Below are 27,016 nucleotides of genomic sequence, written 5' to 3'. Positions count from 1 at the left end.
ATTTTATGAGCTGATGAGATAGGTGAGAGGAAGTTCAAACTGAAACACCCTACAAACCTATTATTGCATTTTCTTTAGACTTGTGCGCTGTGTTCTGTGCACAGGATGACATCTATACACAATATAAGACGGAATTCTGACAATTCCTTAATTAATATACATGATGTATAATCTACTTTATACATTTCTTGTTAATGCATTACCTAGATATGTAACTAATTATCTCCCGAAAAGGGGGCATTTACGTACACTTCAGATTTAATGAGACAAATACATCCATTCCCTGAATGCATGCAAAACTAGCACAGCATACATACACACCTGCAACACTTTAACATATTGCATAAAATCATTAACCAGAAGTACTGTATCTTCAATGAACATGCAAGGTCTTTTTATCAGTTCTGTCAGACACTGAAATGCTGTCTATAAAAAGACTTCTAAAAGATGCTGAAACTGGGCTCTTTGTCCCAGGTAATGTGTGGTTAGGGTTGCATTGACTGTGAAGTGACTCTGGAAAGCAGAGGGGTGAGTTGGGTGTGTGAGTAAGCAGCACTCTCACTGGTGTATAGATATTTAACAGCATTATTGATTACTGCTAACAGTACACCACTGTTGTATGTAAGTTTGTACGTGTACGATGCTGAAAGCCTGGAAGGCAGTGCCTCTTTATTTAAGGATGCTATGGATGTGTGATTCGATAGATCTAAAGCTACATGCATTTTTAAAGCATATTGGATGCTTTTTTTATTTTAGCCAGCTGTCGTTTTGAAAGGCAAGGCTTACTGTAGCTATCCTCTGGAAAAACTGGTTAAATGTTTTATTGCATGGTCATCAACCTTTTTTTTGGTTAAAGTTTTTGGTGCTATATTGACACATTTGTTAACTTTTGAAAGTCACAAATGATTATATTATAGTGTAAATATAATAGTATGTGTGGGCTTTATAGTGCTCGAAAAAATATTTGAACAAACCTATTCATATAACGACAGAAAGATAACATACAGAGGAAACTAATCATACATGACATCAGAAATAAATAACATTCTACTGCATTCTACTCTCCTTTTACCTTTTACTCCGAAAAAGTTTATTAAACTGTAATATGGGACAAATTATACTAAATGGATATACATTCAAACACTATTCGGACAGGAACACTCCATATACGTCCCCAGCACTAGAAATGAAAAGATATGAATATTGAGCTTGTCCCAGCCATAGTGTAATACGTATCCAGTCCTAATAAAGCTTGCATGAATGCATGAAGCACTTTGCAGCCTTCAGTCCTTCTTCCCAGGACGTTTCATTCTTGCTTTTGGGACTCAGAGTTCAGTGAACTCCATTGATTTTGTCTTAACATTTATAAAAAAACAGAAGACCCGTTTTCGTCTCTAGCCCTCAGAGTTCTTTTATGATGATAGATGTGAAATAGCTTGTGTTAAATGAATTCCCATGATTGTATCGTGCATCTCTAATGAGCGGTCATTTACAATAGACTGACTTTTACATGCTTTCTCCCAAAGATGAAATCATTAGAGATCCATCAACAGCACTGTGCTTTTGAGAGGCTTCAGATTTCAATAACTCGTCTCATCTTCTTGTTCTAGGAGGTGGTTCTCAGTACAGAACAGCCAGCTGGTGTACCAGAAGAAACTAAAGGCAAGGCCCCTTAAATGTATACCTTATTCAAATCAGAATTGTCCTTTGCAACTCTGTTTTGTACAGACGTAGGTGGGTGGTTTAAATAAGCTAATGGCAGAGGACAGAAGAGTTGCTGCTCTTCAAATCTCTGAAGTGTGTTAATGGAATGGTTACATAATGTTCCCAAGAGGAGCAGCTGCTGCAGCTGACTGTGTGTTTCCTATTGTACTGCAGGACTCACTCACTGTGGTGGTGGAGGACCTGAGGCTTTGCTCAGTCAAGCCTTGTGAGGACATTGAGCGCCGCTTCTGCTTTGAAGTCGTCTCCCCAACAAAGTAAGGACAGAAATGCCCTTCTGGGCAGGGGTATAGCACTCCTACATAGTGCACAGGGGTATAGCACTCCTACATAGTGCATAGGACTATAGCACTCATACATAGTGCACAGGGGTATAGCACTCCTGCATAGTGCACAGGGGTATAGCACTCCTGCATAGTGCACAGGGGTATAGCACTCCTGCATAGAGCACAGGGGTATAGCACTCCTGCATAGTGCACAGGGGTATAGCACTCCTGCATAGTGTACAGGGGTATAGCACTCCTGCATAGTGCACAGGGGTATAGCACTCCTGCATAGTGTACAGGGGTATAGCACTCCTGCATAGTGCACAGGGGTATAGCACGCCTTCATGTACATATCTATATGATTGTATAATTATAAATGCCCGTTGCAGGTAATGACCGCTCCGTCACACACTTATGCTTCAGTGAATTTCATACTGGAATAAAATGTATTGCAGGACTGTAACTTACTTTGTTAAAATACTAAAAATGAGAGGAATGGCTTTACCTAGTGAACATGATATATATTACATGGTATTTAAAGCCAAACCATTACTGCCAGTATCGGTCAGTTGCACTCCATTCTATTTTGAAATAGCTTAGAGATGAATGAAAGCAAGGCTATGATAATAATGCTGGTTCTTTGACTGCTTAATGACTGCTTTGACATGACCTTCCTTGGCTACCTGTTCTAGCCCCAAGCATGTACACTAGAGCCTCATAATGGGACTAGGGGGAAAAAAGCACTAATGACTGCTCTTTGCTGTAATGGAACTACAAAAAAGCCCCTGAAAGAACTCTGAGCTCCCTGGCAGTTAGACTTTGAAAGTGCCCCCCCCGACAGTGCCTCCGTGACAGTCTCTGAAAGTGTCCCCCCTGACAGTGCCTCCGTGACAGTCTCTGAAAGTGTCCCCTGACAGTCTCTGAGTGCCTCCCTGACAGTCCCTGCCCCCTGACATTCTGAGTACCCCCCTGACAGTCCCTGCCCCTGTGTTTCCCCTGACACTCTGAGTACCCCCCTGACAGTCCCTGCCCGTGTTTCCCCTGACACTCTGAGTACCCCCTGACAGTCCCTGCCCCCTGACACTCTGAGTACCCCCCTGACAGTCCCTCCCCCTGTGTTTCCCCTGACACTCTGAGTACCCCCCTGACAGTCCCTGCCCGTGTTTCCCCTGACACTCTGAGTACCCCCTGACAGTCCCTGCCCCCTGACACTCTGAGTACCCCCTGACAGTCCCTGCCCCTGTGTTTCCCCTGACACTCTGAGTACCCCCCTGACAGTCCCTGCCCCTGTGTTTCCCCTGACACTCTGAGTACCCCCCTGACAGTCCCTGCCCCTGTGTTTCCCCTGACACTCTGAGTACCCCCCTGACAGTCCCTGCCCCTGTGTTTCCCCTGCAGGAGCTGCATGCTGCAAGCTGACTCTGAGAAGCTGCGTCAGGCCTGGATCCACGCTGTGCAGGCCAGCATAGCCTCTGCCTACAGGGAGAGCCCGGACAATTACTGCATCCAAGTGAGTGTCCAGCAGGGAGGACCTGACCAGCATCAGATTGGGTCCAGTGTGTTAGAGACAGAACCCCTGCTGGCAGAGAGAGGGCTTATTATTGATGTATTGCTTCATCACAAAACCACCATAGCGTTGTGTAAACTGGCTTTCTGTGCTTGAGCCCCAGGACTGCATGCCAGGCAGATGGGTTCAGGGCAGGGTGGAGGGTCCTGGTGTTACTAACATGTCTATGGCAGGCAAGTGGAAGTGAAGAGCAACTCCTGAACTCATACGGCTGGTTTCAAAGACCCGGATTAGCATTCATCTTGGGCACTTTACCTACAGTATTATTATTATTATTATTATTATTATTATTTATTTCTTAGCAGACGCCCTTATCCAGGGCGACTTACAATTGTTACAAGATTTCACATTATACAGATATCACATTATTTTTACATACAATTACCCATTTATACAGTTGGGTTTTTACTGGAGCAATCTAGGTAAAGTACCTTGCTCAAGGGTACAACAGCAGTGTCCCCCACTGGGGCTTGAACCCACAACCCTCCGGTCAAGAGTCCAGAGCCCTAACCACTACTCCACACTGCTGCCCGTAGCATTAGATGGTGCTAATCAGGGTCTGTGGAACCAGCCAATAATCAAAGCACATTGAAGACTTATAAAAATAAAAATGAAATATTTATGTAATTACAATAAGAGTGGCTAGAATGACAGCAAACATCATATAAAGCGTGCAGTAAAATAAATTAATTTGAAGATGCTTTAATAGATATAGTAGTACATGCTTCATGTTTTAGTACGAAACAAAAGGTAAATATACCAGTAGCAAGGTTTTTAAATTCTGTATACTGTGCCCCTGCCTGTCTTATCTGACACTCACTGATTTGGCCGTTGTACACTATTGATTGCTTTGGGAGGTCTGAATGATTTATGGAGCTGAATGCAGTGATGGATGCCTTTTCAGGGTCAAAGCCTAAAGCAAATGTTTGAATAACTAACCAAGCTAATGGCTTACAAAATTCCTTCCTGTAATCAAAGCAGTCCAGTGGAATAAAACCTAAGGCATGTGGGGAAAAATCCTAACTGTAAACCATTCTAGTTTGTAAGAACATGTTATTAAGCATTTGAATACTTGAATCGGTTGACTAGTCGCCACTTTAATGAAATATATTAATAAACCATGTATTTGATCATGTCTGGTGCTCTATTTGTTAACTAGTGTTTTGTAATACTTTGCTGTTTGTGAAACCTGAAACCGCGTGCTTCACAATCACTTCATAAGCATGTGACGGGCGACTAGTCGACTACCCGTTTCTGAGGGCGGCTGTCATTGTTCTAGTCGACTACCCATTTCTGAGGGCGGCTGTCATTGTTCTATTCGACTACCCGTTTCTGAGGGCGGCTGTCATTGTTCTAGTCGACTAGTCGACCAGTGCTACCACTACTACTACTATCTCCTACATTTCAGCTGGAGACTTCTCCTCACAATCTTGGACCATATTAATGACACTGACCACTCGCTTTCAGACAGTGCATGTCCAATCTGTATTTTATGATTACAGTAGAAATGAACCCATTCGTTAGATGATGCTAGCTGGGATGTGTCAGGTTGCTCTGGTAGTTCTCATTGTGATCTGTGTCTCACAGAAGCTGGACCGCACCGCTTCCCCCTCCACCAGCAGCATCGACTCTGCCAGCGACTCGCGAGACCGCAGCCTCAAAGGGGAGAGCATCCTGCAGCGCGTCCAGTCCATCCCGGGGAACGAGGTGTGCTGTGACTGTGGCCAGGCAGACCCCCGCTGGGCCAGCATCAACCTGGGCATCCTGCTGTGCATCGAGTGCTCGGGCATCCACAGGTACACATCCTCACTGGCAACCTCAGCCACTTCACTCACTCTCCCAGCCACATCACTCACTACCCTAGCCACTTCACTCACTATCCCAGCCACATTACTCACTATCCCAGCCACTTCACTCACTATCCCAGCCACTTCACTCACTATCCCAGCCACTTCACTCACTATCCCAGCCACTTCACTCACTATCCCAGCCACATTACTCACTATCCCAGCCACATTACTCACTATCCCAGCCACTTCACTCACTATCCCAGCCACTTCACCCACTATCCCAGCCACTTCACTCACTCTCCCAGCCACTTCACTCACTCTCCCAGCCACTTCACTCACTATCCCAGCCACTTCATTCAGAATCTAACATGAAATACTGCACTACTGTTATGGCTTCCAGTAGACTCTTGCAATATAATTTAGTAGTTTCTTTGATTACATGATGTTAAATAAAATATCTAATTTATGTTCATATAATTTGTTTTTTGTTTGTTTTGTTTTGTTTAATTATCTCAACCCTAAAATTCTAGGTGATGCTAAACTTTTGGCCATAGCTGTAGTCCTTTCATTTCACTCACCCTGCCCCCCATGAGCTAAGCTTATATAAAGTAGTAGTTAACAAAACCATTTCATAAATCTGCCCTGTTTTTTTTTATAACAAACAAGTATTTTCATTTTAAACATGATATCTGGTACTACCTTCAGAAATAAAGCATACTGTATGCCCTAAATACAGGGTTGATAAAACCCCATTCTAAATAAAAAAACACCCAAATTATTAGAACTGGAGGTGGCCCATCAGTGCTCGTGCAGTTCCTAGTGGCTACTGTAGTTCCTAGAGGATCCCAATGATTTAGCATCAACAACATACTCTGTGGTCTGAGCAATACAAGAAGCTGTACAATTATTACTGTGTTTTCATCCCGCAAACCTCGACATCCTAAACAAGATGTTAAATATTTACACTTCCTGCTAGCGATGTGCTTAAGAATCCCCCGGCGATAAACAAAGAAGGTACGGCAATACATTCTAATGCATGCTGCTGGTTCAATGCTTGCCCAGATACAGCACAGGGATTTCAGTCACTGCGTAAGTAATTACCATTAACATGACAGTGGAAGCAGCCAGGAGAGTGGACTGGACTGCTAATTAACCAGTTTACCAGACAGGAATCAGAGCTCACTTCCTCCGTGTTTTATAAGCGGTTTGTTCCCACGCACAGAAGATAGGAATTGGGAGAGGTGACATAATTAGAATTCTGTTATGCTGGTCTGCCCTGCCCCCACACAGTATAGTTATATAACTCCAGGTTAGAGACTGTGTGGGCTGGCACCACACTGCCAGGCTGTATACCCTGGACTGAAGTGTGGGTTGGGAATAACAGTCATTTCCACAAGCAGTTTGAAAAAACTAAAAAAGAACAAATGCACTATTCTTCCCTGTTGTTCTCTCTGGTATTTATCAGCCCCTTGCCAGCCCCTCGTGTGCTATTCTCTTCTGCCCTGTCGTTCTCTCTGGTATTTATCAGCCCCTTGCCAGCCCCTCGTGTGCTGCTCTCTTCTGCCCTGTCGTTCTTTCTGGTATTTGGTAACAGCCCAGTACTGTATGTTATATATTTACAGGTAAAGGGTTAAATTAATTTTTTTATTTAGATTATCCAATCATACTGTACCCTGGTCCCAATTAGTTTACTGTAAATAGAATCCATAGAATCAGTGTAATCTGTTTAGTGGCCAAATATTTATATAAAACATTGTGATATATAATTGATTACCACTCTATTTTATTTTAGATTCTATGTTGTAATATAATATATGATGTTTTTGTTCTAGGAGTTTGGGTGTTCACTGCTCCAAGGTCCGTTCGCTCACTTTAGACTCCTGGGAACCGGAGCTACTGAAGGTAAAGTTCCTCCTATGATATAAAACCTGGTCGATTCACTTTGATGTGCTCGTTGTACAGGATTGAAAACATTTGTCTTTTTCTTCTGCAGCTGATGTGTGAGTTGGGCAACAATATTATGAACCACATTTATGAACCCAGGTACGAAGAGCTTGGCCTCAAGAAGCCGGTGTCTTCCAGTTCAAGGTACGTGTTTCCGATTCTTAAAGCAGTGCTATACGCATAACAACTTTTCCTCTGCTGGGGATTGGCTTGATTTCCATACATTTTCACTGGATGAAGCCACTTCCTGTGTCACAGATAATATGATCCCTCCATCCTTGACTGGATTGTTTGGGAGTTCCTGTGTTTAGGTAATTGGGGTCCTATTACCTAAACACAGGAAGTGAATGAATATGACCTGAATTAAAGCTAATATAAAGTCTTTTAAACAGAAAGATTAACAGCAAACCAATAAGGTATGTGCATGCGTTTACAGGTAAATATCCAATAGATTGGTGATTAGTTAGCTTATACAATAATAACCAGAATCTCCCTGGCAAGCTACACAAAGAAGCCATAATGCATTGCTGCCACAAGAAGTTCATTTTGATACCTTTGTGTGCAACACATATCAACAGTGTTGCATTATAAACTTTATTGAAAATAATATTCATGATACTGGTTCAGCTCCAAAGTGAATCGCATTGTAGTCGTACAGCGAATGTATTTATGTCTATAGTTTTATTCTTGAATAAATCCGCTAAGAGCAGAGCCACTCAGGGAGCCCAGGTTGCAGGGTCCATATTCTGAAGGCCACAGTTCCCCTACTCTCTCTTCTCATCCTGTCACTGTTTAGGCAGGAGAAGGAGGCTTGGATCAAAGCCAAATATGTGGAGAAGAAGTTCCTGAAGAAGATGCCCATTGTAGAGGCTCTGAGGGAAGTGGAGCAGAAATCACGCCGGTGGAGCGTGAAGAAATGCCAGAGACACAACAGCTCCACCAAAGTACCAGCCACGCGCAGGAGATACAGACAGGAAGCGGGGAACGCATCCCCAGCAACCCTCGTCTCAGGTACAGTGCAGCTCTGCCAGGGTGGAGCCCAGTGTACAGAGCCTGTCAAATCAGGTACAGTGCAGCTCTGCCTTTTTCCCAATCCAACACTTGTCTTCAAGTGTTGGATTGGGCTAAAATGCACTGTGTGATGTTTTTGTGTGTGGAGCCCTGATTGCTAGATGTGTGATTGATTGATGATTGCTAGATGTGTGATTGATTGATAGATGTTTGTTTTATAGATGTGTGATTGATAGATGTGTGATGTGTGATGTGTGATTGATAGATGTGTGGTTGATAGATGTTGATTGATAGATGTGTGATTGATATATGTGTGATGTGTGATTGATATATGTGTGATGTGTGATTGATAGATTTTTGATTGATAGATGTCTGTTTGATAGATGTGTGTTTGGTCTCTTCCGGGTCACATTAAGAGGAGTGGGTGTGAGCTAATTATCCTCAAATGGGACATCAAGCTTGCAGAGGTGGGAGTGGCTAGTTATTCACGTACGCAGGAGTGGCAAAGGCAACCGTAGAAAGAGAGGAATAAAATAAAGATGCGAGGGTGGGGCAGGAGGGGATCGTAACGTCTTAAGTGGGAAATATTTTCTGGGCGTAAAATAATAATGCAACTATTCCAACATTTAAAGGCATTGAGAAAGTTGCAGTTGAAACGTTTATCATTGCATTTTTATTTGTTTTAGTGTTTCTATATTATTATTATTATTATTATTATTATTATTATTATTATTATTATTATTACTATTATTGTACGTTAAGCACTTTTTCACACAGTAAAAATAATAAAATGTCTCATCCATGAAGAGTGATGAAGCTGGTATAATTAGAAGGAAGAATGCCATTTTAAACACAGATTCCAGTCAGGTTCTGCAGATAATTACAAACCAGGAGCAGACAGACTACACTAGCTTCCCTAAGGTGCTTACAGTAATCCAGCAGCCACAGGCTTGCAGGGTATTTAGCCCACCAGTCGGATTAACATCTCGCTGTCACTGCGGGTGATTAACTGGCACTTTTTGGTGCATGATGATTAGATTGTTATTTTTCTAATTCGCTAACAAGCCTTTCCCTGATTGCATGGTTAATTAACCTTTGTGTTGGTGTCCTGTAGCAACTGCTCTGGAGAGGAAGTTCCGCAGGGACTCGCTCTTCTGTCCTGATGAACTCGACTCCCTCTTCTCCTACTTCGACACGGGGTCCGGGCCACGCAGTGAGTACACTAACCCTGCTTCTACAGGCATCAGTGACCAGCAAGCCAACATCACTTCACAATCACATGCACTACCCGTCTCTGATCTGCTTCTACAGGCCTCAGTAACCCAACATCACTTCACAATCACATGCACTACCCGTCTCTGAGGGCGACTGTCACTTTTCTATTTGACTAGTCGACTATTCAGTGCTACCCCCATGTTGTACCATCTTCATTTTCTCAGTACAGTAGAACCCTGTTAATCCGTGCAGATTGGGACCATTTTGAGCCCGAATTAGTGAAAAACACAGATTAGCAAAAATTTAGTTTACATTAACAAGCTTGATCCTTGCAGCCCTTTCAGTGAGGGGATACATTGTTAACATGCTTCATCCTTGCAGTCACCCCTCCATTCAAGCCCCCTCATTTGATCTGCTGTCCAGCTGGAGGGCTGTATTAAAGTGCCCCTGGTTTGTCCCGTGTTGGTCCTGCAGGTTTGAGCAGTGACAGTGGTCTGGGAGGCAGTACGGATGGCAGCACAGATATCCTGGTCTTCGGTTCAGTGGTTGACAGCGTCACCGAGGAAGGTGAGTGCATTACAGGGGAAATCCAACTTGCTTGTTGGCTATAGAGCCAGGCCTGCTTCACAGAGCTCTGCTAGGTTCCATTACTGGAGTCTATAGGGGCATATATAGTAAGAGTGAAATAAAGAAAGACAGAAATCTGTCCACACTGAATAATGGTAAATGCAGAATACAATAATGATAAAGTGGAATATTATCATGAAAAGGATGAATGTCGTAAAGGCCCACGACATTCGAAACGAAATGTAACAGTAGTGTATGCTTACCTGTAAAAGCAATGCAGGGATGCTCTGTTTGTAGTTGAAAGATGACAAGACCCCAGGTTCTGTGGTGACCTGGGATTGTAAGAAGAGTTCCAGTCAGCACTGGCTGTGTTGTTCTTGGAGGATATCTTCAGATTGCTGAGTCAGGTTCCAAGTACAAAGCTACGAAGACAAGCCTCACATTGTCAGAGTTTTCCACAAATTCCATGGTTCTAGCTAGCTGTGCACCACAAACACGTCCGTTCTGACTGGAGCCCCCTTTATAAATTCCATTGCTCTAGCTAGCTGTGCACCAGAAACACGTCCATTCTGACTGGAGCCCACTTTATAAATTCCATTGTTCTAGCTAGCTGTGCACCAGAAACACGTACGTTCTGACTGGAGTCCACTTTATAAATGGCTTCAGGAATGTAGAGGGTTTGTTACCCAAGGCTTGTTCAAAGGTCACCATTTTAGATATATGGAGAAAAATTGAATTTTCTTTTCTAAAGTACATGGTGCTAAGAAAAGAATTTCAGTACATCTTACCTAATATGTGGCTATAATTCCTATATGAAAAATCACACATTATGGTAAAGGTGAATTTGATTTATTTGAAGCTCTGTGCAAACACTTCAATGCTGTGCTTCTGCTGAAGTCTCAGAAGCAGCTCCCAAGGGTCTGAGCTTTCAGTGAGAAAAGCAGCATTCTATATTGTCTATAGAAATGCTATGAAGAAAATGTCATTAGAAAACAAATACACATGTAATATAATGTGTACCTCTTTCATATAGAAAAAGTGATAGTAATACACATTAGAGACAATGTACTGGAATTGTTCTATTAGCTCTGTGTCCTTCAATCCCCTTGTCAGTTTACTGTTATGTAAGCGGAGGAAGGGCAGAGCAGTGAGTGCACTCGGATCAGTGCTGTGTGTGCAGAGCAGTGAGTGCACTCGGATCAGTGCTGTGTGTACAGAGCAGTGAGTGCACTCTGATCAGTGCTGTGTGTGCAGAGCAGTGAGTGCACTCGGATCAGTGCTGTGTGTCCAGAGCAGTGAGTGCACTCGGATCAGTGCTGTGTGTGCAGAGCAGTGAGTGCACTCGGATCAGTGCTGTGTGTACAGAACAGTGAGTGCACTCTGATCAGTGCTGTGTGTGCAGAGCAGTGAGTGCAGTCGGATCAGTGCTGTGTGTGCAGAGCAGTGAGTGCACTCGGATCAGTGCTGTGTGTGCAGAGCAGTGAGTGCACTCGGATCAGTGCTGTGTGTGCAGAGCAGTGAGTGCACTCGGATCAGTGCTGCGTGTGCAGAGCAGTGAGTGCACTCGGATCAGTGCTGTGTGTGCAGAGCAGTGAGTGCACTCGGATCAGTGCTGTGTGTGCAGAGCAGTGAGTGCACTCGGATCAGTGCTGTGTAGAAAGGACAGGCTTGTCTGTGCTGGTTTCAGAGTGCGAGGTTTCCGAGGAGTCGAGCGGGGAGGCTGAGATTGAGCAGGAGGCATCGGACACGGAGGACCTGAGGGAGCTGACCCCGGGGATGCTCATTTACAAGGCAGCCCAGGCTCGCAACATGCCAGTCATGGCAGAAGCCTTGGCTCACGGAGCTGACGTCAACTGGATTAACGACGAAGATGAGAACAAGACCCCACTCATACAAGCGGTTACTGGGGTAAGAACCTGGCACAAAACAAGCTCTGTGCCATTCATCTACACAGTGCAATTACCAGCACTGAGGTCGTTGAAATCTGAACCAACGTTATGAAAATCAAGCCTCTAACAGGCAGCCCTCTTGGTGTCTATCTGCAAAAAAATGTAAAAAAACAATATTTAGTCCTATTTAGTAATTTAAAGGATGTCTGTATTTAAATCCACCAACGTTTAGATCAATTGTACTTCAATTCAGAACACATACAACTTTTGTGGATTTATTATATAGTATTTTTAGGCTGATTGATAGATGTTGGGTAATTGTATCAATATTTAGGTATATTTAATAATCTTTTCAGTGGAGCGTTGATAAAGACCCTTCATCAACACATTATTCCAATAAGTATTTCACATGTGGAGCATTTTGAATAATGCAATCTCTATTCAGCATGAATGCCCCTGTTTTATACAGAACCCTTATGAATGCATCCTCACTATAATGATCTAAAGTTGTGTTTAATGGCCTCCATTGTGTTTGTGGTGGTCCTACAGGGTTCTTTAATAGCCTGCGAGTTCCTTCTGCAGAATGCGGCTGACGTTAACCAAAGAGACATCCGAGGAAGGGGCCCACTTCACCACGCCACGTATCTGGGACACACTGGGTAAGTCTCCAGGGCGGGTTTGGTTGTGCAGTGTGGCTGGAGCATCAAACTAAAATCAGACTAGTGGAGTCACAAAAGCACCACTGCTCCCTGTTCTGTAGTGTATGATCTTTTGTCACACACACAGATCTGAAAAAACTTTATCCAGTTGTGATGAAATTTGGTAAGCATTGTTTAGTGCAAGCTGTTGAGATTTCTAGTTTCAACATATGTTATCAACTGTGATAATATAGGTTAAACCATAAATAATGAAGACTTCATTTTTAAATAGAATCCGTGCAGTGCTGCATCTTTTCAGTAAAGGTTAGACTCTTCAGTTGAACAGCATTACATTTCCATTGCCATAGCAGACAGCTTGTTTGCACATTACAACCTGCACTGAGCAGCCTGAAGGCGTCAATGCAGATTGTAAGAGAGATTGCTGCTGACAATGACTTGCTCACTGGAGCTCTCTTTCCTTGCAGTCAAGTGTGCCTGTTTCTGAAAAGAGGAGCCAATCAGCACGGTGAAGATGCGGATGGGCAGGACCCCCTCAGCATAGCTGTCCAAGCTGCCAATGCAGACATCGTCACCCTGTGAGCAATCTGGCTGAGGCTTCACAGCATTTCAAAAAGAAGTCTCTTTCACTGTCTCTTTGAAGACTTTGAAAAATAATTCGAGCCTTAACATTTCTCATTTGAAATGATTTTGTGTTTATTTTGTCTTTTTTATAGATTGAAAATGGTGGAAGGGGCCAAAGATATTTAAAGCATGTGTTTTAGTAACTGCCTTATTTTAAATAGGATAGATTTGAACAAACAGAATTACCTACAAAGAGCTGTCTGATCTCCTTTACTCTGGAGCAGAGTCCCGCTCTGAAGAGTTGCTCTTTCAATTGCAGTTTGATTATTTATTTTACTGCCCCCTCACCTCTTACTTTATTTATTTTTTTACTTTTTACTATAGGGTGTAGGTGCTTTTTAAATGGTATTTTTTTTACCTGAGTTCAATTGGCTGCCACAGCCATGTATAGGCTAGATTAGCCAAAGTGTCTTGATGTTGATAGCATGGTGTTTATTGATCCACAGGAGCTGGTCATTAGATGGCGCTGACTCCTATGTGACAGATGTCTATGGCAGGCAACTAGGATTCCTCAACTCAGGAACTCGCAGTGTATATCGTAAAATAAAAAAGCACAGTAATGATGAATTGCAGTGAGAGCACTAGGAATGAAGCACAATAATGATGAATTGCAGTGAGAGCACTCAGAATGAAGCACAGTAATGATGAATTACAGTGAGAGCACTCAGAATGAAGCACAGTAATGATGAATTGCAGTGAGAGCACTCAGAATGAAGCACAGTAATGATGACTTGCAGTGAGAGCACTCAGAATGAAGCACAGTAATGATGAATTACAGTGAGAGCACTCAGAATGAAGCACAGTAATGATGACTTGCAGTGAGAGCACTCAGAATGAAGCACAGTAATGATGACTTGCAGTGAGAGCACTCAGAATGATGCAAACCTCATACAAAGGTAAGGGGCAGTAGAAAAAAGAGGAGCTGCTCTTTAAAGATCACAATGATCAGAATGTCTTCCCATATTCAAACTAGCACAGATGTCTATTTCTAAAGCATCACCTTCAACATTGGAAAATGCATGGAATTGTGAACTACTGGTGGATGTCCACCCTTCACTGATGTACTTACCTAGTACCTCTCTCTCTCTCCTTCCTCTATCTCTCTCCCTCTCTCTCTGCCTCCCCTCTCTCTCACTCCCCCCTCTGCCCCCACTCTCCCCCTTCTCTCTCCCTCCCTCTCTCTCTCTGTCCCCCCTCTCACTCTCCCCCCTCTGCCCCCTCACTCTCCCCCTTCTCTCTCCCAAACTCTCTCTGTCCCCCCTCTCACTCTCCCCCTCTCTCTGTCCCCCCTCTCAATCTCCCCCCATCCCTCTCCCCCTCCCCTCTCTCTCTGTCCTCCCTCTCTTTCTCTCTCTAGGCTGAGGCTGGCTCGGATGAACGAGGAGATGCGGGAGTCTGAAGGCCCTTTCGGACAGCCAGGTCAATATCCCAGCAGCAGCCCCACAGAGCAGCAATACAAAAAGTGCATTCAGGAGTTTATCTGTCTTAATATAGACGACTGTTAGGGAAGCAGGTCCTGCCAGCCCTGAGTGGGGCCAATAGTGATATTATTATTCTATTATTGTATAATACTCTATTATTATATAATAATAGTGTAAGTATTTATTGCATTAGAATGGGAAACATTTAACTATCAGTCTGTACTTACAAGGTGGTTACTGATGAACATACTGTAGATTGACAGCAGAAAGAGAGCACTTCTGTACTGACCAGTGTGGAATGTATATAGGAGCTAAGAGAAGGGTTTGAGAAAGTTTGAACCTTTTCACTGAATCTACCAGCCATCGTGATTTAAAACCAGCACCATATCTTTAGCACAATACATAATGCGTCTTTACTTGAGAGGGATGTCTATTAGCAGCAACATTTCAGTAACACTGAAACTATTTAGAATTAGACAAACATTTCTAAAGAAAGTGTCTTTCTTTCTCCTTCATTTTATAAGTGCAAAAGTTCAAATAAGACTGCTTGAAACATGCTCAGTTGTCTCTTTTTAGTTTCACTGAATATCTTGAGTGCTCTAAAGTTGCGGATGTCTTTTTGAGCAAGTCTGGATGTACCTCAAAGTCCAGGAGGCGGGAAACAACTAGTGACCTTCTCAGTGCACCCTGTGAATAACAGCTCCACACAGTAGCACTACAGTAGGTCCGTGGCCAAGCTGTCCCGTCTGGTGCTAGAAGGAATGGTCTTGCTCTCTTTCTGATGTATTGACTGGTAACATTTTAAACAGGTCAGATTTACCTGAGAGTTATTGAAAAACCAAAAACCTGTCATCCCTTTACAATGTCGTTTCTACAAGTTCTAAAGATTCTCCTCCTAGCAGCTGATGAGTTCATAAAACTGACACATGAGCTGAGCTAAGATCCGTCCACTGCAGAGCTATAGCCCTTCCCTTATTGAAGCTTACCAAAAGCATTGCAAGGTGTGATAATGCATAGTGAAAGCATGTTATAGCATAGGTAGGAATTGTAAAGAACAGCAAGGCATGATAAAATATATTAATAAACAATGCCAAACAGGGTAAACTATGGTAAATGTAGTATAACCACAGGAAAAGCATGGGGGGGGGGCTGCAAAAATACTGTGGTAATCTTCTGTAAGGGCTGTCTTTCCATTCAATTCAATGAGCTGCAATGCCAAATCATTCCAAAGTATACGGCTCCCATAAACGATGAAGTTGACTGTGGCTCCTAAACAGATAATCTTTGGGAGGGCATTGGTAACAGCTGCTTTAGGGAGGTCAATGCCAGTGACCTTGTGCATTGCAATGCTCAATTCTTTAAGGTGCAATACCATATTGATCCAGCAGATGCCACTAGAAAGTGAGAATCTCTTAATCGTAAAGCTGTGTTGCTCCTTGGATTGAAGAAGGGTCGTGAAGTATCAACTAGAAACAACCTGGAAAAACCCTTAGCAAGAATCAGTGCAAAAAGAATTTCAGACAGTGAGCAGATTGTTGTATAAACTAGAGAGTCAGTAACCGTAGTGAAGTATGGAATAGTTATCCGCTTCGATGAATTATGAGATGAAACATTGCCCATGTGAATGTTAGATAAGCTGGCCACAATGTCCACTGTGCAGTCAGAGGAAGGTCAGAGGATACAAAGAGCTTGGGCTGTGACCGGCTGACCCAAGCATGCTTGTTTTTAAGAGTGTATATATTAGACAAGACCATTTATTTCAAATGTATTTGAATATTATTTAGATTTTATGTATAAAGCAACTTTGTGCACTTTTCCTACCTGCAGTATTGTTTTTGATGTTGTTTTTATTCGATAGTGCTGTTTACGTGTTTTTATTTATACTGATCTGCCCAGAGGACGAGTGCAATGATATACAGATATGCTGTATATTGAAATTCTTTTGTAACATCATAGATGGTATTTTTTTAACTGGACATGTTTTTGTTTTGTAGCGCTGGCATGAAATGTCTCTTTGTTGGGATTTGTTTTAAGACAAGCCAGTTCTTTAACCCTTGCATCACTCGAGACCCAGCATACAAACGAACCGAGGCGTTTAACAATAGGACGCAAGTGGGGTTTGATAAATATTGTTGTTGTTGTTATTATTATTATTATTATTATTATTATTATTATTATTATTATTATTATGATGATTGTGTCTGGATCCGTTTATCTTCTTCTTTCAGTACTGCATGGGTTGATTTAACCCAGATGTTTCAAAAGCACTAACTTAAGGTTTTCCTTTTCTCTTTTTGTGTATGTTTGAAGTACAATCCTTTAAAAAAATAAGATAATGTGATGCCAAATGTTAATTTTGAAATTGTACATAGCATTGGCTTCAGAATTATCAGTACGCGGTTCTGTAGTCTTTGGCCAGAAGGAAACTGCATTGGATTGAATTGAATGTTTAAAACATTGAATACTTACAATATAACAGGCCTGTCAGTGTTGCTATTGGAATTGGGGACACTGTACAGAGTGTGTGAGCCTTTCCAGTAAACGACACCGAAGCTGAACATGAAGCAGGTTATACAGTATCTATCCAGTGCTGCAGAGCATTCGTAAAGTCACTTCCCATTCTAACATGAAGCAGGTTATACAGTATCTATCCAGTGCTGCAGAGCATTCGTAAAGTCACTTCTAAAAGCCAAGGCAAAGCGATCATCAGTATAAAATGCTCCTGACTGCGATGCTGTCGATCTTTGCTGGGGATTCCAGTGGCTCAAGCGGACGCCTGCAGGACTAGCCTTTGTCCACTAATTCGCTGTAAAGCTTCTGGGAGTAAAGAGGCAATTGGCTTGGGAGTGGGATCAGAGGACACCCACTGACCTTCCATTCTCCTGAGCTGCTGTTGTGAGGAATTTCTGCAGTGAGGGAGCATAATTAGACATGCAAACCTGCAGAAAAACGGGAGTAAAATAATTGGATGATGGCTGTAAAAAGGGCAGTGAATGGGTGAGGAAACCAAGAAGAAAACCAGATCCGGTCAAAAGAAGGGTCTTTTGAAAGTTTACTTTTAAGTTTCTAGATCCCTCAGATAACCCTGTGAAGATTTTCCATTAGGGTCGGACATGCTTTTATTCATGACTATTCTGTTTCAGACGAGACCAAATGAAACATTTAACAGGCAAGCATATTCTAAAATGGTCTCTTTGCAGAAGTCATTATGGGTAAATAATGAGACCCATTAAAAAAGATTCCCTGTAGCTGCATGGCACACTTGCATCTTCTACATTGTTCTCCTCTTTACTACTCTATATTAATCCACCATTTGTGGTTTTAACTATTTAAGATGAATGTTTTTATAGGCATTTTTTTTTAATTCCAGTCGTTTAAAAGAGAGAAATGATGAATCAAGTTGAACTCAAATGGAGCACATACTTGTTAAAGCAGCTGATGTAGAAGTAAGAAACAATGTGCTCTATTTCGGGTTACAGTCAAGCCTACAAAAAGATGGTTGTTATCTACAGTGCATGATATTAAATGTCTTGGGGCAGTTTTAATTTTACTACAAAACAAAAAAAGGTTACTTTCTGCCAAAGACTGAACCGCAGTGGTATTAAATGTCTGCAAGCAAAAAAAACAAAAAAAAACACACACACACACACAATTGTAAAGTAACTTTATCTTAGAAAGTCAGAGAGAAAACTAAAGAAACTTATTAGGAAGCTTATAGATTCAACAGCCTTTATCACCTCCTCAGATATATATGGTAACACTGAACATTTTACAGGGGTCTTCAAAACTGGCATCCTAAACACACTCAGCTGTAGAATATATACAAATAGGAACTGCCATTACTGTATGGCATGAGCGTGTATTTCACAGGTGTTAAATATACAAACATTGAAATACCAGCTGACAGTCTGATTGATATTGTCTGGTTTGTAATCTTAATTTCATTAACCATCCTATTCATTTTAAAAAAAGCACTTTGGACAGAATTTGTGTAAAAATGATTCTGAGGCTGTATCTAGGGTTCTGTGTTTCAGGGCTGCTGAATCTATTTACTGTGCAAGTGTCCAAACCCATGCGACAGCTGGACCTCACCAGCAAAAGTGTTGAGTGTTATACGTTAAAAAGTTGGGACTGTGTTTAAAATCAGTGGAGAAAACGCTTCTTAGACTTGCTGTAAATATGCTAAAGCATTTGAACTCTTTCATTGCCTGCTTTCGACATACATCTGTGAAACCCTTCCCTTTATTTTTGCCTATACAGTCTGTACTATTGTTAGAGGACTGAGCATTCTGTAACGTAATATCTCTTTGTACAATTTACACTGTTGCCATGTGTCTGTTTTTTCCTATTGTCTTTTGAAAACACTGAGAATAAAAAGTCTGGATCAACTCCTAACCCCTTTTTTGCTTGTGCATTTTTTCTGATTGATCTAATCTCTTTCAATAACACTTGTTGGTTTTAACATTTGGGCAGCGTTGGCTAACACCATTAACCTCTGGAAGGTGGCTAACACCATTAACCTCTGGAAGGTGGCTAACACAGTGTATGAGGTGGGCTGGCAATACGCTCTTCTGAATGACTGCTTTTAATGCTGGGGACAGGCTCCACTTGAATTAATTTAAACACAGAACGACAGAATGCAGCAGAGTGCTTTATTAGTCACCCTGTTTTAAAGGAGTTTGAAAAGGTGTGTCTCTGTCAGTAATATCCTTCCAAGCTATTTAAATATAGGCACCGTTGTGTTCTCCAGGCTACATTCTCAAAGCTACTTATTACAATTATCATTAACCAATTACAGGTTTAAAACAAATAATCAACTGGAGACTACTTACAAGCAATTAAATGTCTTGAGTATTTCTTTATTGGGTGTGTTTGCCCTTTCTGAAATAATTGAGCTAATCGGAATAAATGTCTCTGAGAATCCAGCCCTACATATTGCACATATCTTTTACAGGGTACATATTGAAATACAGTGGTATCTGATGCCATATTGATGAAGGCAACTCACTATACACAGAACAATTGGCTCAAAATAACCCTATTCTAACCAAACTAATATAAGAGAACGCACTTGTGCAAGCCATGCACTGGGGATCCACAGCACTGCACTGCTGCACAAGGTATTATAATAACCAAACCAATATACGAGAACGTATGCATGTGTTTCTTGTAAGCACTGCAGGGGGGTCCTGGTTTAGACCTGTCATCTACCATATCAACCTCTTTTATCATCGTTCTCCATGCTCTGTTCAGAATGATTCAGTCACACAGGGTGATCAGCACCTATTCTTATCTGAAGCGGCTGACAGCTGAAGCACTCAGTGTTTTTCTCTTGCATGTTTGCAGAGCGCACCTATTAATATTTTATCAAATGCATCTGACAGAAACATGAAAGTTACATTTACTACTATATATTAATAGCTGTTGAGTTAGAGCTGCACATGGGATTCCAGATGTGAATTTTAATTAGTAGTTCCTGATTAGAATCACAATAAAAAATAAAACAAATTGTGCTTAATAAAGTTGTTTCAATGTTTGGCTGTAAGCTTAGAAATGAACTATAAGTAATACTTACTTAGAATCAAAAAGCATTCTTTGGATTTTTGTATTAAAACAGAATTCAAAATAGATTACAAAAAGATTATTTTGGCATTCAAAAAGGAAAAGTGCTAATTATCTTAAATAAATGTAAAAGATGCAAGATTCTTTCCAAATGATCAATTTCGAAGGTACAAAGATTTGTCCTAGTTTCTTTTACACACAAGACAATGCATTTAAAATATAAAATCAGGAATCACAGTTGGCTTGTTAAATTACATTGCAAGATATCTTCAAACATTAAGAAAAGAACACTTACAAATCTATTTAAACAACATCAGAACTCCAGGGCTAATCTGATCATCCTATGTCCTGTCCGCAGGCTGTCTGGGTTTGCTAAATTTTCTGTTTTCTTTTTTTAATTGGGTCTGAGAAGTTTAAATGGTCAGGCACAATGGAGATTTAATAACCGTAGTCACTGCCTTAGATACTGTGGTAGCTATGGAGCCTGGAGCAGTACAGCTGAATGTAATGGATGCTGCTATGGTTAAGAAACCTTATAAAGTTATTTTTACATTGTATCTGGCTTCACCTCAGTAAATGGTACAATGGAGTAAAAGTAAGGCTGTTGTGAGCTTCACAATGAACATGAACAATTTCAATCAACAGCTTAAATTGACAATTAAAGACCTGATCTGTTGTTTTAATATTTGGCAGCGACTTACCCCAAGTACTGTAATAATAATTGATATGTAAAAAGCATTCATTCAGGACTTTTTGTTTAATAGAACAGAATTTGAAGTTGGTTACAAAAAGATTCTTTTGACATTCAAAAGGAAAAATGTTCATTATTTTGAATGAATGTAAAAGAATAGGAATCAAATGCTGGATTCTTTAAAACAAACCTTTTGAAATAACAAAGAAAAGCTCAAAAGCTAAACGCTTGTTCTAATTTGACTTGCTTAGGAGTTTGTATTGATCATCTTAATCAAAATCAAATACAAATGCAACTGTACAGGCATTATGGGGAATGAATGCCTTGACCATACCGTCTTATTATCACTTATTCACTGTTCAGTCCTGGCACTCCAAACAAGCTCAAAGCAATTCAGAAATGATAATGTCATTGGAATGCAATGAGGATCGCTGTTCAGTCTTGGCACTCCAGACAAGCTCAGAGCAGCTCAGAAATGATAATATCTCAAAATGGGAGCAGCAGAGCCACTCAGAGTGATTGCAAACACAATAGAATAGTATGGGGACTGTAACAGAGCCATTCAAATGACATTCAAAACTTCTTATGACAAAAGAAATCCCTGTTTAGTCAAACATGTTTTAATGAACAGGTCTGTAAATACAAACGCCCATGGAATACACAGAAATGATAACAGTGTAAAGAACTAGACTAACCAGTACCATAGAGCTGGGTCTGTCTCTCCTCCTGAACTAGACTAACCAGTACCATAGAGCTGGGTCTGTCTCTCCTCATGAACTAGACTAACCAGTACCATAGAGCTGGGTCTGTCTCTCCTCATGAACTAGACTAACCAGTACCATAGAGCTGGGTCTGTCTCTCCTCATGAACTAGACTAACCAGTACCATAGAGCTGGGTCTGTCTCTCCTCATGAACTAGACTAGCCAGTACCATAGAGCTGGGTCTGTCTCTCCTCCTGAACTAGACTAACCAGTACCATAGAGCTGGGTCTGTCTCTCCTCCTGAACTAGACTAACCAGTACCATAGAGCTGGGTCTGTCTCTCCTCCTGAACTAGACTAACCAGTACCATAGAGCTGGGTCTGTCTCTCCTCCTGAACTAGACTAGCCAGTACCATAGAGCTGGGTCTGTCTCTCCTCATGAACTAGACTAGCCAGTACCATAGAGCTGGGTCTGTCTCTCCTCCTGAACTAGACTAACCAGTACCATAGAGCTGGGTCTGTCTCTCCTCCTGAACTAGACTAGCCAGTACCATAGAGCTGGGTCTGTCTCTCCTCATGAACTAGACTAGCCAGTACCATAGAGCTGGGTCTGTCTCTCCTCCTGAACTAGACTAACCAGTACCATAGAGCTGGGTCTGTCTCTCCTCCTGAACTAGACTAGCCAGTACCATAGAGCTGGGTCTGTCTCTCCTCATGAACTAGACTAACCAGCCCTGTTTGTTCTTGTGTTTTAGGAGATGCCACCTACCTTGACATCTTTAGAGAATTCTCTAACATGGCGTCGAACAATCCTGAAAAGTTGAACCGTCGCAGTGTGCATTTCAGCCATTCCTGCAGGAGAGGAAGAGAGCTGGCATCACTGGATCTGCTTCTACTTGAAATGTCTTCACAGCCAGTCAATGAGAACAATGTCAACTAGTGACAGGACAACTCTTCAAACACAAAAGTGACTGTCCTTGGTTTAGTACATCTTGCCTTTGATAACACCTGATGGTTAAAGTGATTATGGCTAACACAATAATTCCAGAAATCATTCCCATTTTGCTCTTCCATTCGCTACATAAGTTTTAAATGTGCAGTTTTGAAAGAAACACATGGATTTTCATTTTAAAAACATGATATCTGGTACTACAATAGGTTGTGAAAGTTCTAAGTTTCCATGCCTTAGTCTCAGGATATCTGTTACACTTCCTGGGTCATTTCACCTCAGCAGTGTCTTCTGGCTGAACGCATGTCAGTCAATAGGGGAAGCTGTCATTAAAGGGATGGGGGCTTGACTTGCAAACAGAGACTTCTTTACTTAAAGTAATACCAGATATTATTTCAAATAAATGTCAATGTAACATGTGTTTCTTTCAAAACTGCACATTTGAGACCGTATAACAAACAGAAGTGAACAGCAGGTAAGACTCATGGAGTTTCTTTATAGCTGCATAACACTGTAATGGCCAGAACTAGACATTCCACAAGGATGCCACAGGAAGATGATGTGTCCCTTCATATGTTTTCTGTTCTATAGGTTCTTATTGTTGTGTAGGTTTGGATTGTATCAGTGGTGTGGGTCCTCTGACCAGCTGCTGGAGGAAGTGCAGGACGTTTCCTCCATGTTTCATCATTGCTTTTCATTTGATTTTATAATGTGTTTTTATAATGTGTTTTACTGCCTAAGCCCTCTATACTCCACCAATAGTTATCCGGTACAAATCAAGGCATAGTGATGCTTAAATAGTGATGCTTAGGCTTCTCATACACTATCCGAAGCGTGTGGAAGAAATGACTGATTCACAGGAAACCTGATTTTCCACCCATGATTAATGTGGTTGTGTGAATGCGTATTTCCATTGGGTTATATTGTTCAAGGGTTATTTTAATTCTCACAGATGGTCTTAGTCCATCAGGTTCTTATCAAATACACTCACAAAATGAACTACATCTTGAACATTTCATTACAGCAGCATATTAGTTTGAAACAGACAAATGTAACTGTAGTTCAGAAATGTATTTTTAGTCAAACTGACAGTTTGCAGCTCTTTTTCATTTGATTTTCACACAAGGCTGTTTCAAGCAGTAGATTAAAAGGACAGACAGCTGCAGTCTGGTAACAGACCATGTCCTATTCTTTAATAAAGCATGAATTCCTTTGCATGTTATATATATTTGAATGGTTGACTATACTGGTATAGTCTTCCCAATTTATATATAATCACTCTGTACAAAAATAATTAGAACCATGTATATAAAACCTGTTTAAATGCAAAATGCTAAGTAATATATCACAAAAATGGTATTTTGTAATACAAATATAAAAGAAATATACCTTTGAAAATAAAAGGTATTTTCTGTAAGTATTTTGAAGTCATTCTTTCTTGTCTTATAAGAAGTAGAGACAATGTACGAATGAGAGGCCGTCCAGCCCATCAAAGCTCGTTCGGTTCCTAGTAGCTGATTGATTCAAAACTTTGTCAAGGGTCTGAGTGATTCTGCATCATCAACATGACCAGGTAACCCACTCCATACCCACTCTACTCCATCAATGAAGGTGGTCCTGGATTCTGTACTGCGCTTAAACTAATGGTTTGGGTACCTATGTTAACTCCTTTGAGATTGTAACGATTTTAATCATGCCTCCCCCCTAATTCTTCTTTGTTTCAGACTCAATTGATTCAGTCCTTCTGCACCACTAACACAGTACTGCTAAGCCAGTTGTCTAGCTGTGTATCTCACCACTAACACAGTACTGCTAAGACACTTCTCTAGCTCTGTATACCACTGTGTGCTGAATGATATTTAATAAAACCATTTTTTTTATGGAACCAACTGCTGCTTTGAGACAAGCTTGTGACAAAAGCGTAGAAAAGCATACACATATTTGAATAATGCAGTTGAATCCACACAAGTGATGTCCATCTCTTGCTTCTGCATACGAGAATACATCTGTATTTAGAGAACAGCTCCAGGCAATTGCTTTCACCACAGAGTGCTTTGGACCATTGTGTGCCCCGTCGAGTGCAGTGCTGTGTGCACGGCTTTACATTGCATCAGAATAGCCAACGACTTTACATGAAAGTACATGCTGGAAATCAAGTGTATGACTGTTACATTGCTTTGATATTAAGCAGAGTGTGATATTAACCAAAGTGATATTATCAGGAGCTTGTCTCCATTGACTCCCATTTCAATGTGATGATAATAAGCAGAGTGTGATATTAACTGGAGTGATATTAAGTGGATTTGACTTTTAAAACAACAGTACTTGATTTGGATTTGGAGTTAAGAATCATACATCTTATATCTTCAAATAATTATATTTAACCAAGATTAAAATAAACAGCAGAGATGACAAGTAAACTCTCCAGTTACGTCTGCTGTAAACCTGGGTGGCCACATTTGATAAGTGAAATTGAAATGTTTCTGTAATCTCATTCTAAAATCTTAGAAAGTCATTGTAAAAGCCCATGGAATCCCCTGCCCCGTGTCTATTTATAAGCGCAGTTGATCAGGTGTGGATTAGAAGAGCAGTCTCCAGGCCACTCAATCCAACTGCAGCACTGCTGTATTACATTTCCATGGATTGTTAAGAGTCTTTGGAGAAAGTATTATTGGACTTTCTAAGAATGCATTTTCACTGACCAATAAGCTGGTAATTTCACAACATATTGTCATGTACATTGTGTCTGTATTTGAGAGCATGATGGATCACACTTGGAATGAAGGTTTGACCACCATAGGCAAATTCATATTATGTACAGTATAATTATTATAATAAAATAATTGTCCACACCATGCACACCTATATAGGTTAGAATGGTCTGATTCGGCAAAGCCTTTATTTTCATTTGAAACCCTGAGCTCTGGTATTACACTAGGTAAAGAAGTCTCTGTTTGATCTCTGATAGTCTTATCATTACACCGGACGCTGTCATTACACCCGGACACTGGCAGTATATGCGGACGCTGTCATTACACCCGGACACTGGTAGTATATGCGGACACTGTCATTACACCGGACACTGTCATTACACCCGGACACTGCCATTACACCCAGACTCTGCCATTATACCCAAACACTGTCATTATACCCGGACACTGCCATTACACCCAGACTCTGCCATTACACCCAGACACTGTCATTATACCCGGACACTGCCATTACACCCAGACTCTGCCATTATACCCAAACACTGTCATTACACCGGACACTGTCATTACACCCGGACGCTGCCAGTATACGCGGACACTGCCATTACACCCAGACTCTGCCATTATACCCAAACACTGTCATTACACCCAGACTCTGCCAGTATACCCAAACACTGTCATTACACCAGACACTGTCATTACACCCGGACACTGCCAGTATACGCGGACACTGCCATTACACCCAGACTCTGCCATTATACCCAAATACTGTCATTATACGCGGACACTGCCATTACACCCAGACTCTGCCATTATACCCAAATACTGTCATTACATCGGACACTGTCATTACACCCGGACACTGCCAGTATACACGGACACTGCCATTACACCCAGACTCTGCCATTATACCCAAATACTGTCATTGCACTGGACACTGTCATTACACCGGACACTGTCATTACACCCGGACACTGCCAGTATACACGGACACTGCCATTACACCCGGACACTGCCAGTATACGCAGACACTGCCATTACACCCAGACTCTGCCATTATACCCAAATACTGTCATTACACCGGACACTGTCATTACACCCGGACACTGCCAGTATACCCGGACACTGTCATTACACCCAGACACTGCCAGTATACACGGACACTGCCATTACACCCAGACTCTGCTATTATACCCAAACACTGTCATTATACACGGACACTGCCATTACACCCAGACTCTGCTATTATACCCAAACACTGTCATTACACCCAGACTCTGCCAGTATACCCAAACACTGTCATTACACTGGACACTGTCATTACACCCGGACACTGCCAGTATACGCGGACACTGCCATTACACCCAGACTCTGCTATTATACCCAAACACTGTCATTATACCCGGACACTGCCATTACACCCAGACTCTGCCATTATACCCAAACACTGTCATTACACTGGACACTGTCATTACACCCGGACACTGCCAGTATACGCGGACACTGTCATTATACCCAAACACTGTCATTACACCGGACACTGTCATTACACCCGGACACTGCCAGTATACGCGGACACTGTCATTATACCCAAACACTGTCATTACACCGGACACTGTCATTACACCCGGACACTGCCAGTATACGCGGACACTGCCATTACACCCAGACTCTGCCATTATACCCAAATACTGTCATTACACCGGACACTGTCATTACACCGAACACT

At 41.6% G+C, this 27,016-nt stretch overlaps 1 protein-coding gene across 1 annotated transcript in view; it reads left to right on the top strand.

Annotated features, from left to right (window-relative positions):
* The window catches only part of LOC117963790 (arf-GAP with coiled-coil, ANK repeat and PH domain-containing protein 3), a 186,685-nt gene extending 161,318 nt beyond the window's left edge, over positions 1–25,367 (top strand). Inside the window, exons 12-25 of the mRNA XM_059002690.1 lie at positions 1,611–1,662; positions 1,879–1,979; positions 3,387–3,498; positions 5,143–5,351; positions 7,178–7,247; positions 7,339–7,433; positions 8,086–8,300; positions 9,415–9,513; positions 9,990–10,082; positions 11,770–11,990; positions 12,521–12,630; positions 13,095–13,205; positions 14,609–14,670; positions 22,383–25,367. Coding sequence (XP_058858673.1) covers positions 1,611–1,662; positions 1,879–1,979; positions 3,387–3,498; positions 5,143–5,351; positions 7,178–7,247; positions 7,339–7,433; positions 8,086–8,300; positions 9,415–9,513; positions 9,990–10,082; positions 11,770–11,990; positions 12,521–12,630; positions 13,095–13,205; positions 14,609–14,670; positions 22,383–22,567 — 1,735 coding nt within the window. The 3' untranslated portion in view covers positions 22,568–25,367. The remainder of the gene's footprint in view (positions 1–1,610; positions 1,663–1,878; positions 1,980–3,386; positions 3,499–5,142; positions 5,352–7,177; positions 7,248–7,338; positions 7,434–8,085; positions 8,301–9,414; positions 9,514–9,989; positions 10,083–11,769; positions 11,991–12,520; positions 12,631–13,094; positions 13,206–14,608; positions 14,671–22,382) is intronic.
* Positions 25,368–27,016: the final 1,649 nt, after the last annotated feature.

The sequence above is a fragment of the Acipenser ruthenus genome, chromosome 27 (assembly GCF_902713425.1).
Source record: "Acipenser ruthenus chromosome 27, fAciRut3.2 maternal haplotype, whole genome shotgun sequence".
Taxonomy (NCBI): Eukaryota; Metazoa; Chordata; class Actinopteri; order Acipenseriformes; family Acipenseridae; genus Acipenser; species Acipenser ruthenus.
Note: the sequence above shows the minus strand (reverse complement) of the source record. Positions and strands in the feature narration are given on the sequence as shown.